The 12,321-nt window shown below is 45.7% G+C and overlaps 2 protein-coding genes across 2 annotated transcripts in view; one reads left to right on the top strand and one right to left on the bottom strand.

Annotated features, from left to right (window-relative positions):
• LOC106804749 (mannosyl-oligosaccharide glucosidase-like) overlaps positions 1-9,232 on the bottom strand; it is a 19,242-nt gene extending 10,010 nt beyond the window's left edge. The window contains exon 1 of the mRNA XM_014806073.1: positions 9,163-9,232. The gene's annotated coding sequence lies outside the window, so the exon portion shown is untranslated. The remainder of the gene's footprint in view (positions 1-9,162) is intronic.
• Positions 2,379-12,321, top strand: part of LOC106804735 — a 124,694-nt gene continuing 114,751 nt past the window's right edge. The window contains exon 1 of the mRNA XM_014806056.1: positions 2,379-2,688. Coding sequence (XP_014661542.1) covers positions 2,480-2,688 — 209 coding nt within the window. The 5' untranslated portion in view covers positions 2,379-2,479. The remainder of the gene's footprint in view (positions 2,689-12,321) is intronic.

The following is a 12,321-nucleotide window of genomic DNA, read 5'->3' on the forward strand; positions in this document are numbered from 1 at the left end:
GCCCTCTAGTGCCGAATTTCGGCGGCAAAAAAATGCGCAAAAAAGACGCTATTTTCTAGAGAACGGAAGTAGTGCAACCGGTGAACAACTCGAGGCTTACTGTTATACGCCACCTATAACGCATACCGCATTGTACTGTTCGCGGAAGTCGTAATCGAGCGCCCCTGTGGAATGGTTATCTGGAACTGGCAAGAGAAGCTACATTGTCATTGCATCTATGATCTAAGTTCTAACAGGTTTCGTTGCTAAGAATCCGAGGAGGGCCCAGAGCCATAACTGCGAGCTTTACAGCCTTTGTTGTTCGCTTGGCACACCCATTTTTCTTTAGCTCCTAGATCCCACACTGAAATATTAAATACTAAATTACTTGATATTAATTATTATAATACTTGAAGAAGCAAGAAAACCTTATTTATTTGTGCCTGGTTTCTCAGGTTTCTACCGCTAACCAGCCGGAAGTTGATCACTTACCACCACGCGTGCCACGTAAGTGGAGAATCTAGAACTACAGAAAAATGAGAATGACCACGCACCGGCTACCATTGAGCCTTGATGCTTGAAGTCAACGTAAATATATTTTTGTTTTGATCATTGATGACGGCGGCGCTTATATACTCGAAATTCGTATTGTTTCTTGCACCAATATAGAGTATAGCAAAGTAGAAAGTATATGACAGTAGTGAAGTAACTGTATATGCAACGCTTTGCCGTATAATGATTGTACACACAGGCACACTTGAAAGCGTTTCAAATAAAAAATAGCGCTGTGGACTAATTATGCCCTGGCAAGCCGGGGCACGGTACTTCGTTTCCCTGAAATGCCCGGACAAGTTCTTAAGCGCTAACTCTAAACCCTAACCCTGAAACGCTAACAAACCCCTAACTCTAGCCCTAAACTACGAGACACGTAACCCTAACCCTAACATCTCTAACTTTAACGCCTAACTCCTTGTTTACTTGAGATGAAGCTAAAAATTAAACACTGGCCGGATTTAGGAAATCGAAGAACGCGTGCCCGGCAGGCGTGTATTTTTTTCCTAGGTCAATCAAGAACATAGGTGCTAAACAGCGCTGCCATTGGTTGATACAAATCAACGTGCCTCAAACTCCTGTTTTATGGTGGGCATGTCACTGCATTGGACCCTAACCGCCTAACCCGAACCCTAACCCTAACCCTAACCCTAACCCTAACCCTAACCCTAACACCCTAACCTAACCCTAATCCTAACTATAACCGCAAACGCTCTATTAAACAAATATATAAAAAATTTAATCTTTGTTAATTTGTGTAAAAATTAATGTTGCTGTTATTAAATGTTTGTAAATAAGTCATGTAAATATTTGCGTTAATTGAAAAAAATGTTAAACAGATAAGAGATAGAAAAACACAGAAAACGAGAAAAATAATTAGAAACGAATGACGGGATTCGATCCTCCGACTTTCATACTTGACGCCAAGCGTTTATACGGCACACTAGCTAATCGAGTCATATAGCGAATAATAGTTTTGGATGTGCTATGTATAATCGCGAAGAAAACAAGCTTCAACCAATAGCAAGCGCTGCATACAGCCCTATGTTCTTGATTGACTAGAAAAGAAAATAGACGGGCGCGAGCCGGCAGCCGTCAGATATACGCCGGCTGGCCGGCATAATAGCCACTGTGTAAAAATATAGGCCCAGTGGCTACGCGACGCGGTTCCGGACGAGGAGCCGCTAGTTAGCAGTGTCCGGACATCCATCTCACACAGTGATCTTGCGACAGCGCTACGTATGATTGCGCACGGACACTGCTGATTGCCGAGTGCGTGTGTGTGTGTGTGTGTGTGTGTGTGCGTGCGTGCGTGCGTGCGTGCGTGCGTGCGTGCGTGCGTGCGTGTGTCGTAGGCCCTCCCTCGGATTCTTGCAACGATTTCAACGAAACCTGTTACGTTAGAACTTAGATCATAGATGCAATGACAATGTATCTCACAACAATTTGTCCTAAAGTAAAGATCACGCATATTTTCTATGTACATTGATAAATATTGACATGCTAATTAATACTAGACAAATTGGTATGCAAAACCAAGTCAAAGTGTGGCACCTGTAGTTTAAATTTTATATTTGTTGGTGTTTTAACTTTTATCATATTTTTCTTACAAGCCTCGAATCCGCGCATGTATTTTACAGTTAATATGTAATCTTAGATAAGGTGTTGACATAACAATATCGTATCGATATTCTAATACTATGGTCTACGATGCCCATCCATAGAAATAGAAGTGCCGGTGCCCATCACCAATGTGCCTATTTGCCCATCACCAAAATGTGAAACATTTGACATGGGATGGCGCCACAGTCGCGGATGTAAACAAATGACAAGTCACAATGGCTGGAAATTAATATTTTCTATTCGTAAATGCTGTTGTTTTCATGACGTGTCAATGTTTACTGTTATCCATTCTAGTCAGTAACATCTAATAGACTAGTGAGATGCCATGAGTGGAGTGGCGAGGAAGATCATTGTTGATGTACTACTACAGGCGGATGGATGTCTGACTGACAATCGTACTAATAATACTAATAGTACTAATACTAATAGTAATACTATTACTGCCGTCAGTGCCGAAGAAGAAGAGGATACGGTCACTACCTCGCTAGGTGGAAAATTGTTGCAGCCGGCTCTGCCACTATCTCGCTCCACCTCGTAAGTATACTAGTCTTCCTTATCGCAGATCGTAACTCGTAATTAGTAGTCTTCATTCTTTTAAAACTTGTGGCAGTGTGTTAAGTTGCATGTTACACTCGGTGACTCACTTGTCGTAGTGAAATGTAGCTCCACCGTAAACTGACCAGGCTCTCCGACTGTTCCACGGCGTAGGACTCTCGCCTAGGACGCGGAGGAGGAGGTAGGCCTTTCGCCAACGTAGTGTTAAGCGAGAAGGGAACTTGTGGCTAGCTCCATCGGTGTATATAGCCACTTCGCTCCGCGACAGGAGCTCGATCACACAGGCACTTGAAGCGTTTCAATAAAATATAGGCCGTGGCTACGCATCCGGACATCCATCTCACACAGTGATCTTGCGACACGTACACGCATGATTGCGCAACGGTACGCTCTGATGTTTGCCGAGTGTGTGTGTGTGTGTGTGTGTGCTGTGTGGTGTGCGTGTGTGTGCGTGTGTGTGTGTGTGTGTGTATGTGTGTGTGTGTGTGTTGTGTGGTGAGAGAAAGAGAGAGAGAGAGAGAGCGAGCTAGAGTGAGTGTGTGTGTGTGAGAGAGAGAGAGAGCGAGAGAGGACGGATGAAAGGATAGACGGCAGCAAGTGCATATATATTTATTATATTTTATATTTTCGGCAATCAGCAGAGCCGTCCCGTTGCGCAATCATGCGTGTACGCGAGTCGCGCGAATCACAGTGGATGTCCGGATCGTACCTGGTAGGCTAGGCGACCGCTGGGTTGCTCGGGTTCCGGACGCGTAGCCACTGCGTAAAATATAATGCTAACTAAATACGAAATCTATTTACTACCAAATCCTACGTGCAACCATATATGCTGCCGGCGACATTGCTCTCGCGGCGTCACTGTTGCACGCTTACACTAATATATATTGCAGGTAGGAAAGCGGGATCGCAAAATTCACTCGACGCTCACTGGATTTCACACTTTCACAGCACGAATACACATCCAACAGCTGCCATCTTTATTTCTATGTCAAGAACAGTGTCCACTTGTTATAAAAACAAACTGTCTCTGTTCGTAACCGAGCTGTGTCACACGAAATCACACAAAGACTGACGAAATTCTCGCGTTCGCGAACCTTGCCCGTAATGTAAATGGCTGTCAGAATCAGGAAACACCTACCGGCGCTCTTTGTGACCTCATTCTTGCGCCGCAACGTTTTTGCAACGTTCCAATGGCGAGGCTCGTACGGGAGTTGGAAAGCAGTGCGCCGCCTGCGCGCCGCCTATAGTCCATAGACTGGCACTCACTCCCACCTCTGGGCTTAGCTTAGTCACTCGATGGGTAATCGAGGTGGGAGTGAGTCCCAGTATAGCCCAGATTCTGACAGCCGTTTACATTACGGGGCAAGGTTTGCGAACGCGAGAATTTCGTCAGTCTTTGTGTGATTTCGCGTGACATAGCTCGGTTACGAACAGAGACAGTATGTTTTTATAACAAGTGAACACTGTTCTTGACATAGAAACAAAGATGGCAGCTGTTGGATGTGTATTCGTGCTGTGAAAGTGTGAAATCCAGCGAGCGTCGAGCGAATTTTGCGATCCCGCTTTCCTACCTGCTATATATATTAGTGTAAGCGTCCAACAGTGGCGCCGGCAGCGTATATTGTTGCACGTAGGATTTGACAGGAAACTGTCGGCAATAATAGGTGAAAGAGAGTATAGAAACATTAAGAATTTGGTAGTAAATAGATTTCGTATTTAGTTAGCATTATATTTTATTGAAACGCTTCAAGGGCCTGTGCTCGATCATGTAGTGGAAGTGCAGGGGGGGGGGCTACACCGGTAGAGCTGGAGCTGGATCTGGATAGTTTGCTGCGTAGCCCACGGTTACGTGGATAATAACGCAGGGCTATAGCTAGCCATGGGGTGTGACCTAGCTTGGGTAAAGCCAGGTAGTTAGCCTTTACGGCTTTAGCTAAGTCAAATGAGACATTAACGGCATATCCCAAGAGCTTAAACTGGATGACATACCCAAGAACGAAAGTCATGACGTTTTGATGGGAAAATACAGCATATTCTTAAACATTGACACTAAGACTCAATGGGTGCATTTTTTTTGTCAGTTAAATTAATTGCATTTGAAGTATACATAAGTGCAAAGGAAAGTATACATGTTTACAGAAAGTTGGGTGCGCAAATTAAAATTTATTTACCCTAAACCCATCTCGTGCACCCCTCATGGATGTACACATTCCTCATGTGGCTGTAATCACACCAGACACTGGTAGCTTTGAATGAGTGGAGAGCAACAAAGGCCAGCATGCATGCACACACACACGTACAAACATGCTGCTTATGCTAGATAGATTTCAGTGTAACACACACCACGCCAATGTTACCTTGACAGATACTCATGCATAATAAGACAGTAAAGACACCCATTCAAAAGGGCAATACAAGTGCATATCATTACATAATATAAATTACATTATGTTAACGTTTCACTTTATGTTGATTGAATTATGCATGGTAAATCATTTGTAGATGGGGGTTAATAAATTATGACTTTCCATTGCTTTGGCATGTCTTACTCCTGTTAATATACACCTGGAGCATTGCATAAACTCCCTATTAGTGTTACAAAGCTAATTTTCCTGAATTTTTCATGAATTTCTCAGTTTCTCACAGTAATCTCAATTGCAGAATTACTATAGTGTAAATGGGATATCTATCTCAGTAGCATTAAGATTCCCCAATCATTATGAAAACACTGAATGCAGATTGAGATAATTATTTATTGCATTATCAGGGGTAGAAATTAACTTTTGAACAAGGGAGTCCAACGGACTCCCTACCCTCAAAAAGAGGGAGTCCGCAGCAAAATGAGGGAGTCCGCAGTCTGAGGTTCAAAATTAAAAATATTAACAATAACGCATGTGCTTATTTTTAAGATTCGTGCAGTTGCACGTCTGCCAAATTTTCTTTGGACATCAGCTGAACAAATACAGTAATTCCGCGAGGCCGTGCTCCGGAACGAACTAGTTAGCATGGCAGAATTTTCAAGGAGTCACACGGACTCCTGCATATGTCAAATCAGGGAGTATTTGACTCCGGACTCCCGTTAATTTCGCACCCTGCATTATAAAGAAATTCATAGAACTTTATTCATTACACGGTTGCATTATTATAAATCTTTCTTCCATGCTGTCGTGGCTCCGTTACAGTAGTAGTTAGTGGAATGACCCCAGTATGGTAATTAAACAAGAACGCGTGTTTCCTTATGTAAAGCCTGACAGGACTGCGTTTTCAAATGGTAGGGATTACATGTTTCGGGAGGAAATGCTGGCCACGGCGTATTAAATGCCAAAACACATAAAAATGCAATGGTTGGCTGTGTTTTTACACTGAGCTTAATAAAGCGGACGTACAGGAAACACGTGACATTTACATGTCATTGCTTCGTGTGACACGCAGTATATTTTTGAATGGGGGTGAGGGTAGTCTTTGCGTGGGGCTGTGTTCTGAGGCTGGGGTGTTGTTATCACATGGTACCACACTGAGCCCAAGAAGGCCTTGTCATTTTGTGGGCTCCAGTTGCATGTTGAGCCTTATTTTACTCGAATCCTTTTAAATAATAAATAAAAAGAACTGCTTGACATAAATATATAAAATCTACAAATAAATATTTTCATTATAAGCTTTAAGATGTAGTATGTGTAAGCAGTGTGTATGTAAGTAAGTGTACCGCACCATTGCTTAACAAAAAACACCGTGGGCCACAGCCAACGATCTGTTCGTTACGTTATGTCTGTCGGTAAGTGGAAACACCAGCAATGCCCTCGCGAATATTAAAATCTATGAGCACTTATCTGAAATGGGCAGCGGGCGCTCGTAGAGCTCGACGATAAAGCCGCACGCGTGCGTTTAGAAAGTACCCCGCGATACGTTTCTGAATAGATACGATGATGTAACCCAACACAAGAGTAGATGTAATGTAAGCCCCATACTCTTGTGTTGTGTTACATTATTCATATTGTATCTATTTCCTTACTTAGCAGTACTCCTGCAACTGTTCCCGGGAGCAGCGACATCAGGGGGCGTGTTTGTAGTAACGCAATCGGTGTGTGTTCGTCAGGGGCGTAAATCCCGGGATGGGGGGATGCATCCCCCCGCTCTTGAAGGAGGGGTGGATGGCCTGTACAAATATCACCCCTGAGATTCAAAAAAAAAAAGAGAAAAAAAAAGAATACCCAAAAAGTATGGTTGCAAACATACAAAAACACGTGAAATTGTGAGAAATTGCAATTCTTACCTGTGTTTTAATACATGTATTATTACTATAGTAACCTAACTGTGTACGCTCTCTGAAAAGTCATGAAAAATGTTTTGAATCCTAACTTGTAGGGTTGAGTCTAGGTTTGAGATAGTGTCATCAGACATGGGAATATGGCCACAGTATGCCTCAGATTGCAGGAAAATGGCTTAAATATTTCAAAATCTGGCATGCCCCAGACCCCCCTAGCACTGGCATGCCCCCAGACCCCCTTAGCACTGGCATGCCCCCAGACCCCCCTAGCACTGGCATGCCTACGGCACGCTGGCCTGCCTGCGGCAGCCAAGGTTAATTTCGCCCCCGGCTATCGCCGATCATCCCCCCACTCCTCGGTACGGATTTACGCCCCTGGTGTTCGTGTTCCTTGGTGATTACGTACGCGTGCGTGCTGTACGCTACTGTATTAGGAGCGGGGGTTGAAGAACCGGTGAGCGTTGCGGCTGGACACGCGGTATTATCTCATCTTATGGCTCGCGTAAGTGCTTCTATATGATGGATGGCTTCATAAAATCCTTACACAATGCTAGCTCGCCGCGTGCTCAGACTCAGGCCATCGTGATCACTCGGGGATGCTACTGCTGCTGCTGATGATGGTGATGATGATAATGATTACGATGATACTGATGAAGATGATGACGTTGCTGCTGCTGCTGCTGTTGCTGCTGTTGCTGCTGTTGCTGCTGCTGCGAGGCCCCGTGCGTCTATACAGCCGGCTGCGAATGCGAATGTACAGTAATGGTTTACAACGAAGCGACTCGCCTCGCGCTTTCTCGTCACTCGTGAACGATGCGTCGCGAGCGCGATCTCTCTTGGTAACCCATTCACCTGTCGTCTGCGCTGTGCTATAACTCGTCCTTGAGACTGACATTGATTCTGCGAGCATTGGCTTGGTTGTCAGTTTAGGGTAGTGACCGCAGCTCATGCAGTGGCGGATCCAGAAGTGAATTCTAGGGTGGGCGAATCATGCGAGCTCAAGGGCACGAAGCACCCGAGGGGGGAGGGTGTTAGGCTAAAATACCCTTGCCCTGAAAATTCTAGGGGGCGACCGCGGACCCCCTGGATCGGCCACTGCGGCTTGAACGTTGAATTCGGCTTGACAGCTGTTGACCAGGATGTCGATCTCTGATTCGACCCGCCTTCTTCGGTCTTGACCTTCACATCGGCTCTGACCTTGATCTTGTGTGGAGCGCACTGTCAATTGTGCTTCGTGGCGCGAAATCGTTTCCGTTCTTCGACTAGCAGATCCATTCGACGTAATAAAATCCGAGTTTACCGAAAAAGATTTCACGGGGAGTTTTTTTCAAATTTTTCTTCTAGCTCGCTGTGCCGCTTTCGCCGTATCGCTGCGATTGCGCGCGAAATGGCGTTTGTACGCCGTTTGTTATTGGCAATGTCCTCGGTAACCAATCCATCGGATTTATTGACTTGCTGATTTCTGAAAATGCTGCGTACCGTTTTGCCGAGCATCGCGATGTAACACGCATATAGGCAGTTCAATCACAAAGGATTTTAGATAATGGCATTCACGCCGTGCACCCAATGATGAATACGAACGCAATACGCTCAGGCGGAACTGCACGCACGAGCACGCGCATAGGCACTGTCGGCGCCCCAGCAGCACCCTTCGACCAGCGGTTCATTTTTACCGTAAATAGAGAGATGGATGCATCCGTTGAACGAACGCGCGGCGCCAAATCTCGCGCCCCGAAAAATCTATTTCCCGTTGTCGTGGGGAGAGACAGGGGTGAGGGAGAGATAGTAGGGAGAAGAAACAAGGAAGTGTGGAAGAGAGGTGTGTGCGAAATAGAGCGCAGAATGGGGGCAGAGAGAGTGCACGCGAGATAGATAGATAGAGATAGATAGACATTAGGGCTAGAGTTAGGGGTTTTGTTAGGTTTAGGGTTAGGGTTAGAGTTAGGGTTAAGAACTGCCGGGCATTTAGGAAAACGAAGACCGTGCCCGGCTGCCGGGCATATAGCCACAGCGTATATTTTATTGAAACGCTTCAAGTGCCTGTGTGTAAATCATGATACGGCAAAGGTTCATATACAGTTACTTCATATTCATATACTTTCTACTTTGCTATACTCTATATGGTGCAAGAAACAAACGAATTTCGAGTATATAAGCGGTCATCAATGATCAAAACAAAATATATTTACGTTGACTTCAAGCATCAAGGCTCAAGGTACCGGTGGCGTGGTCATTTCTATTTGTAGTTCTAGATTCTCCCACTACGTGGCACGCGTGGTGGTAAGTGATCAACTTCCGGCTGGTAGCGGTAGAAACCTGAGAAACCAGGCACAAATAAATAAGGTTTTCTTGCTTCTTCAAGTATTATAATAATTAATATCAAGTAATTTAGTATTTAATATTTCAGGTGGGGATCTATGAGCTAAAGAAAAATGGGTGTGCCAAGCGAACAACAAGGCTGTAAAGCTCGCAGTTATGGCTCTGGGCCCTCCCTCGGATTCTTGCAACGAAACCTGTTAGAACTTAGATCATAGATGCAATGACAATGTATCTCACAACAATTTGTCCTAAAGTAAAGATCACGCATATTTTCTATGTAATCTCGCGATTTCTCTCCCTCTTTCTCCTCTTCTCTCTCTCTCTCTCTCTCTCTCTCTCTCTCTCTCTCTCTCTCTCTCTCTCTCTCTCTCTCTCTCTCTCTCTCTCTCTCTCTCTCTCTTCTTCCCTCCCCCTCTCTCTCCCTTCTTCTTTCTTTTTCTCGCGCACTCTCTTTCTCTCTTCCTCTTTGCCCTCTCTCTTTCTCTTCCTCTTGCACTCTCTTTCCCTTACTTTCTCCTTTCCTTCTTTTCCTCCCCCCCCCTCTCTCTCTTTCTCTCTCTCTTTCTCTCTCTTTCTCCCTGTTTCCATCTCTTTCTCTCCAAATCTCTCCCTCTGTCCCCTGCCCTCTCTTTCTCGCACATTATCGCGGCAATTACGGCCCGGCGACAGCTAGCTATAGCTCCGTGTGTGGAGTGCGTGTGTGAGTGTGTGCGTGCGCGCGTGAGGCCGGGCATACGGCGTTCTTGTGACCGCCGGTGTACGTGCGTGCTGATGTCTGTCGGTACGGAGTAAGACGAAGAAGAAGGGGGAGACTGGGGAGTACGAGGAAGGGGAGTAGGAGGTACAGGGAAAGGGAGGATGTATGTGGTCTGGTTTGCGGGTGTATCGATGGAGTGGCAGCGTCAGCAGCAGCAAAAGCATCAGTACCACCACCAGTAGCAGCAACAACAGTATCAGTACGTTTACTAGCAGCAACGGCAGCGGCGGCGGCGGCGGAGGCAACAGCAGAAGCAATAGCAGCAGCAGTAACAGCAGTAGTAGTAGCAGCAGCAACAACAACAACAGCAACAGCAGCAGCGGTAGTAGCCACAGCAGCAGTAGCAGCAACAACAGCAACAGCAGAAGGCGCAGCTGCGCCGACTGTCGCTGTCAGATGACGTAGTGGGCAGTCGTCAGCGGGAGCGCGTGTGAGAGTGAGCGTTGTGCGCGTACGGCCGCGGAAGCAAGCAGAGGCCGAGGTGCGATTGTCAGAATTTCCCTGTCACAAAGCAGCTCGAATGTCAGGAATCCCGTATCGCACACAACACCAGGACTGTGAATAGCAGGGATTCTGTGTCACCGTCGAGTGAATGTTGAGAATTCCTGTGTCACGGCAGTGTGAATGAAAAGAATTCCCTGCCAGAGCAGTGCAAATAATCGATGAGTCTGTGCCACCACAACGGGAATATCAGGATTTTTATGTTGCGGCTGTGTGAATGTTAGTAATTCCCTAACGCAGTAGCCCGTCTCAGAGGCGGCCTTCTACCGTGCGCAAGCAGCGTGAGTCTCGAAGATTGGAGCGTGCACCGCCACCGGCAACATCAACCAGGAAAACTTCGCATCGCAGGGTACATGAACGCGCTCTTACTAGACCGGGTTAACAGTTACACGGGTGTTGGTCGCTCGGCCGCGAGGGAGCGGCACTGGTCGATGTGAATCTCTAGAGAAGATTGGAAGGAGATTCTGTCAAGCGGCCAAATTTTTCCAGTTGTGTCTCTGAAAATGCGCGGCCGAAAACTTAGCAACGTCTTCGTTGCTAAACTGTGCCGATCGAGGATTGGATCGACCGAGCCGCCGCAATCCGCGCGTGTGTATATATAGATACATTGTCGACAAGTGTAAGCTGTTGTATTAAACTCACCTGCTCTACCTGTGTGTGCCTGCGTGGTGACTATCCAGGCACGCTGAACGCGCAAGGACATCCTATAGTCTCGGATTTGCGCGTACCGTGGTCTTAACATATCGATTATTTAAATTGACTACGTCACGAATTTTCTATGGTAAAATTTGTAAAATTGTTGTTGTTATTTTTTTACATTAAAAGTAAGAACTTTAAGACGGGACTAAACGTATCGTCAAATTCTTACCTGATAAGATTGTTTCTCAACTAGTTAAAATCCAAAAAACCTGGACGATTTGATATTAGTGTTCCCAACATTAATTGCTTGCTATGGGCTATGTATGCGTCACGAGTGTATGTTCACATCGAACAATATACTAAAATAAGAAGTATAATGCAGCAATTTAACCATAAAAAGTGAACAGAATTACTTATATTTTGTGAAAAAGTGGAAATATTTTTTTTATTTTTTACTATTTACGGTGACGTAATCATTTTAAGGAGTAAGTCTATGTACGTATAGTGATCGCAGCATAAAGTGGTGGCAGTGTGAAAGTTACAGCGCTGATCATCGTTATATTAGCGTTGGTGCGTCAGTGTGTGCGACTGTGCATGTACGAGTTTTGTGTTCGTGCGTCAGTGCGTGTGCGTGTATGCGGAGTGTGTGCGCGCGTTAATGCGCGTGCGTGTTTTGCGTGTGTGCATGCGTGTGTACTGTGTACACATGCATTGTGTATGTGAAATCTGCGGGTATCGGCCAGGTGTGTGTGACTGTGTGATGTCTTGCAATATGCAGGGAAGCAGAGTACCAACGTAGTGCGTACCACTACCACGTAACAATTACCAACGTCATGCTGGCTCGCTGCGCTCCTCTCTCTCTCTCTCTCTCTCTCTCTCTCTCTCTCTCTCTCTCTTTCTTTCTCTCTCTCTCTCTCTCCCTCTTCCTTCCTCTTGCTCTCACTCTCTCTCATTTTCTCGCTTTCTCTCATTTAGTCCCTCCCCTTCTCTCTCTCTCTCTCTTTCTCGCTCTTTATCTCACTCTTTCGCGCGTGTGTGCTTCGTCTCTTTCATTCTTCGATTCGCTGTATTTCTCCCGCGGTCTCTCTCTCTCTCTCTCTCTCTCTCTCTCTCTTTCTTTCTCTCTCTCTCT

This window comes from Priapulus caudatus, unplaced genomic scaffold (assembly GCF_000485595.1).
Source record: "Priapulus caudatus unplaced genomic scaffold, Priapulus_caudatus-5.0.1 Scaffold85, whole genome shotgun sequence".
In the NCBI taxonomy this organism is placed as follows: domain Eukaryota; kingdom Metazoa; phylum Priapulida; class Priapulimorpha; order Priapulimorphida; family Priapulidae; genus Priapulus; species Priapulus caudatus.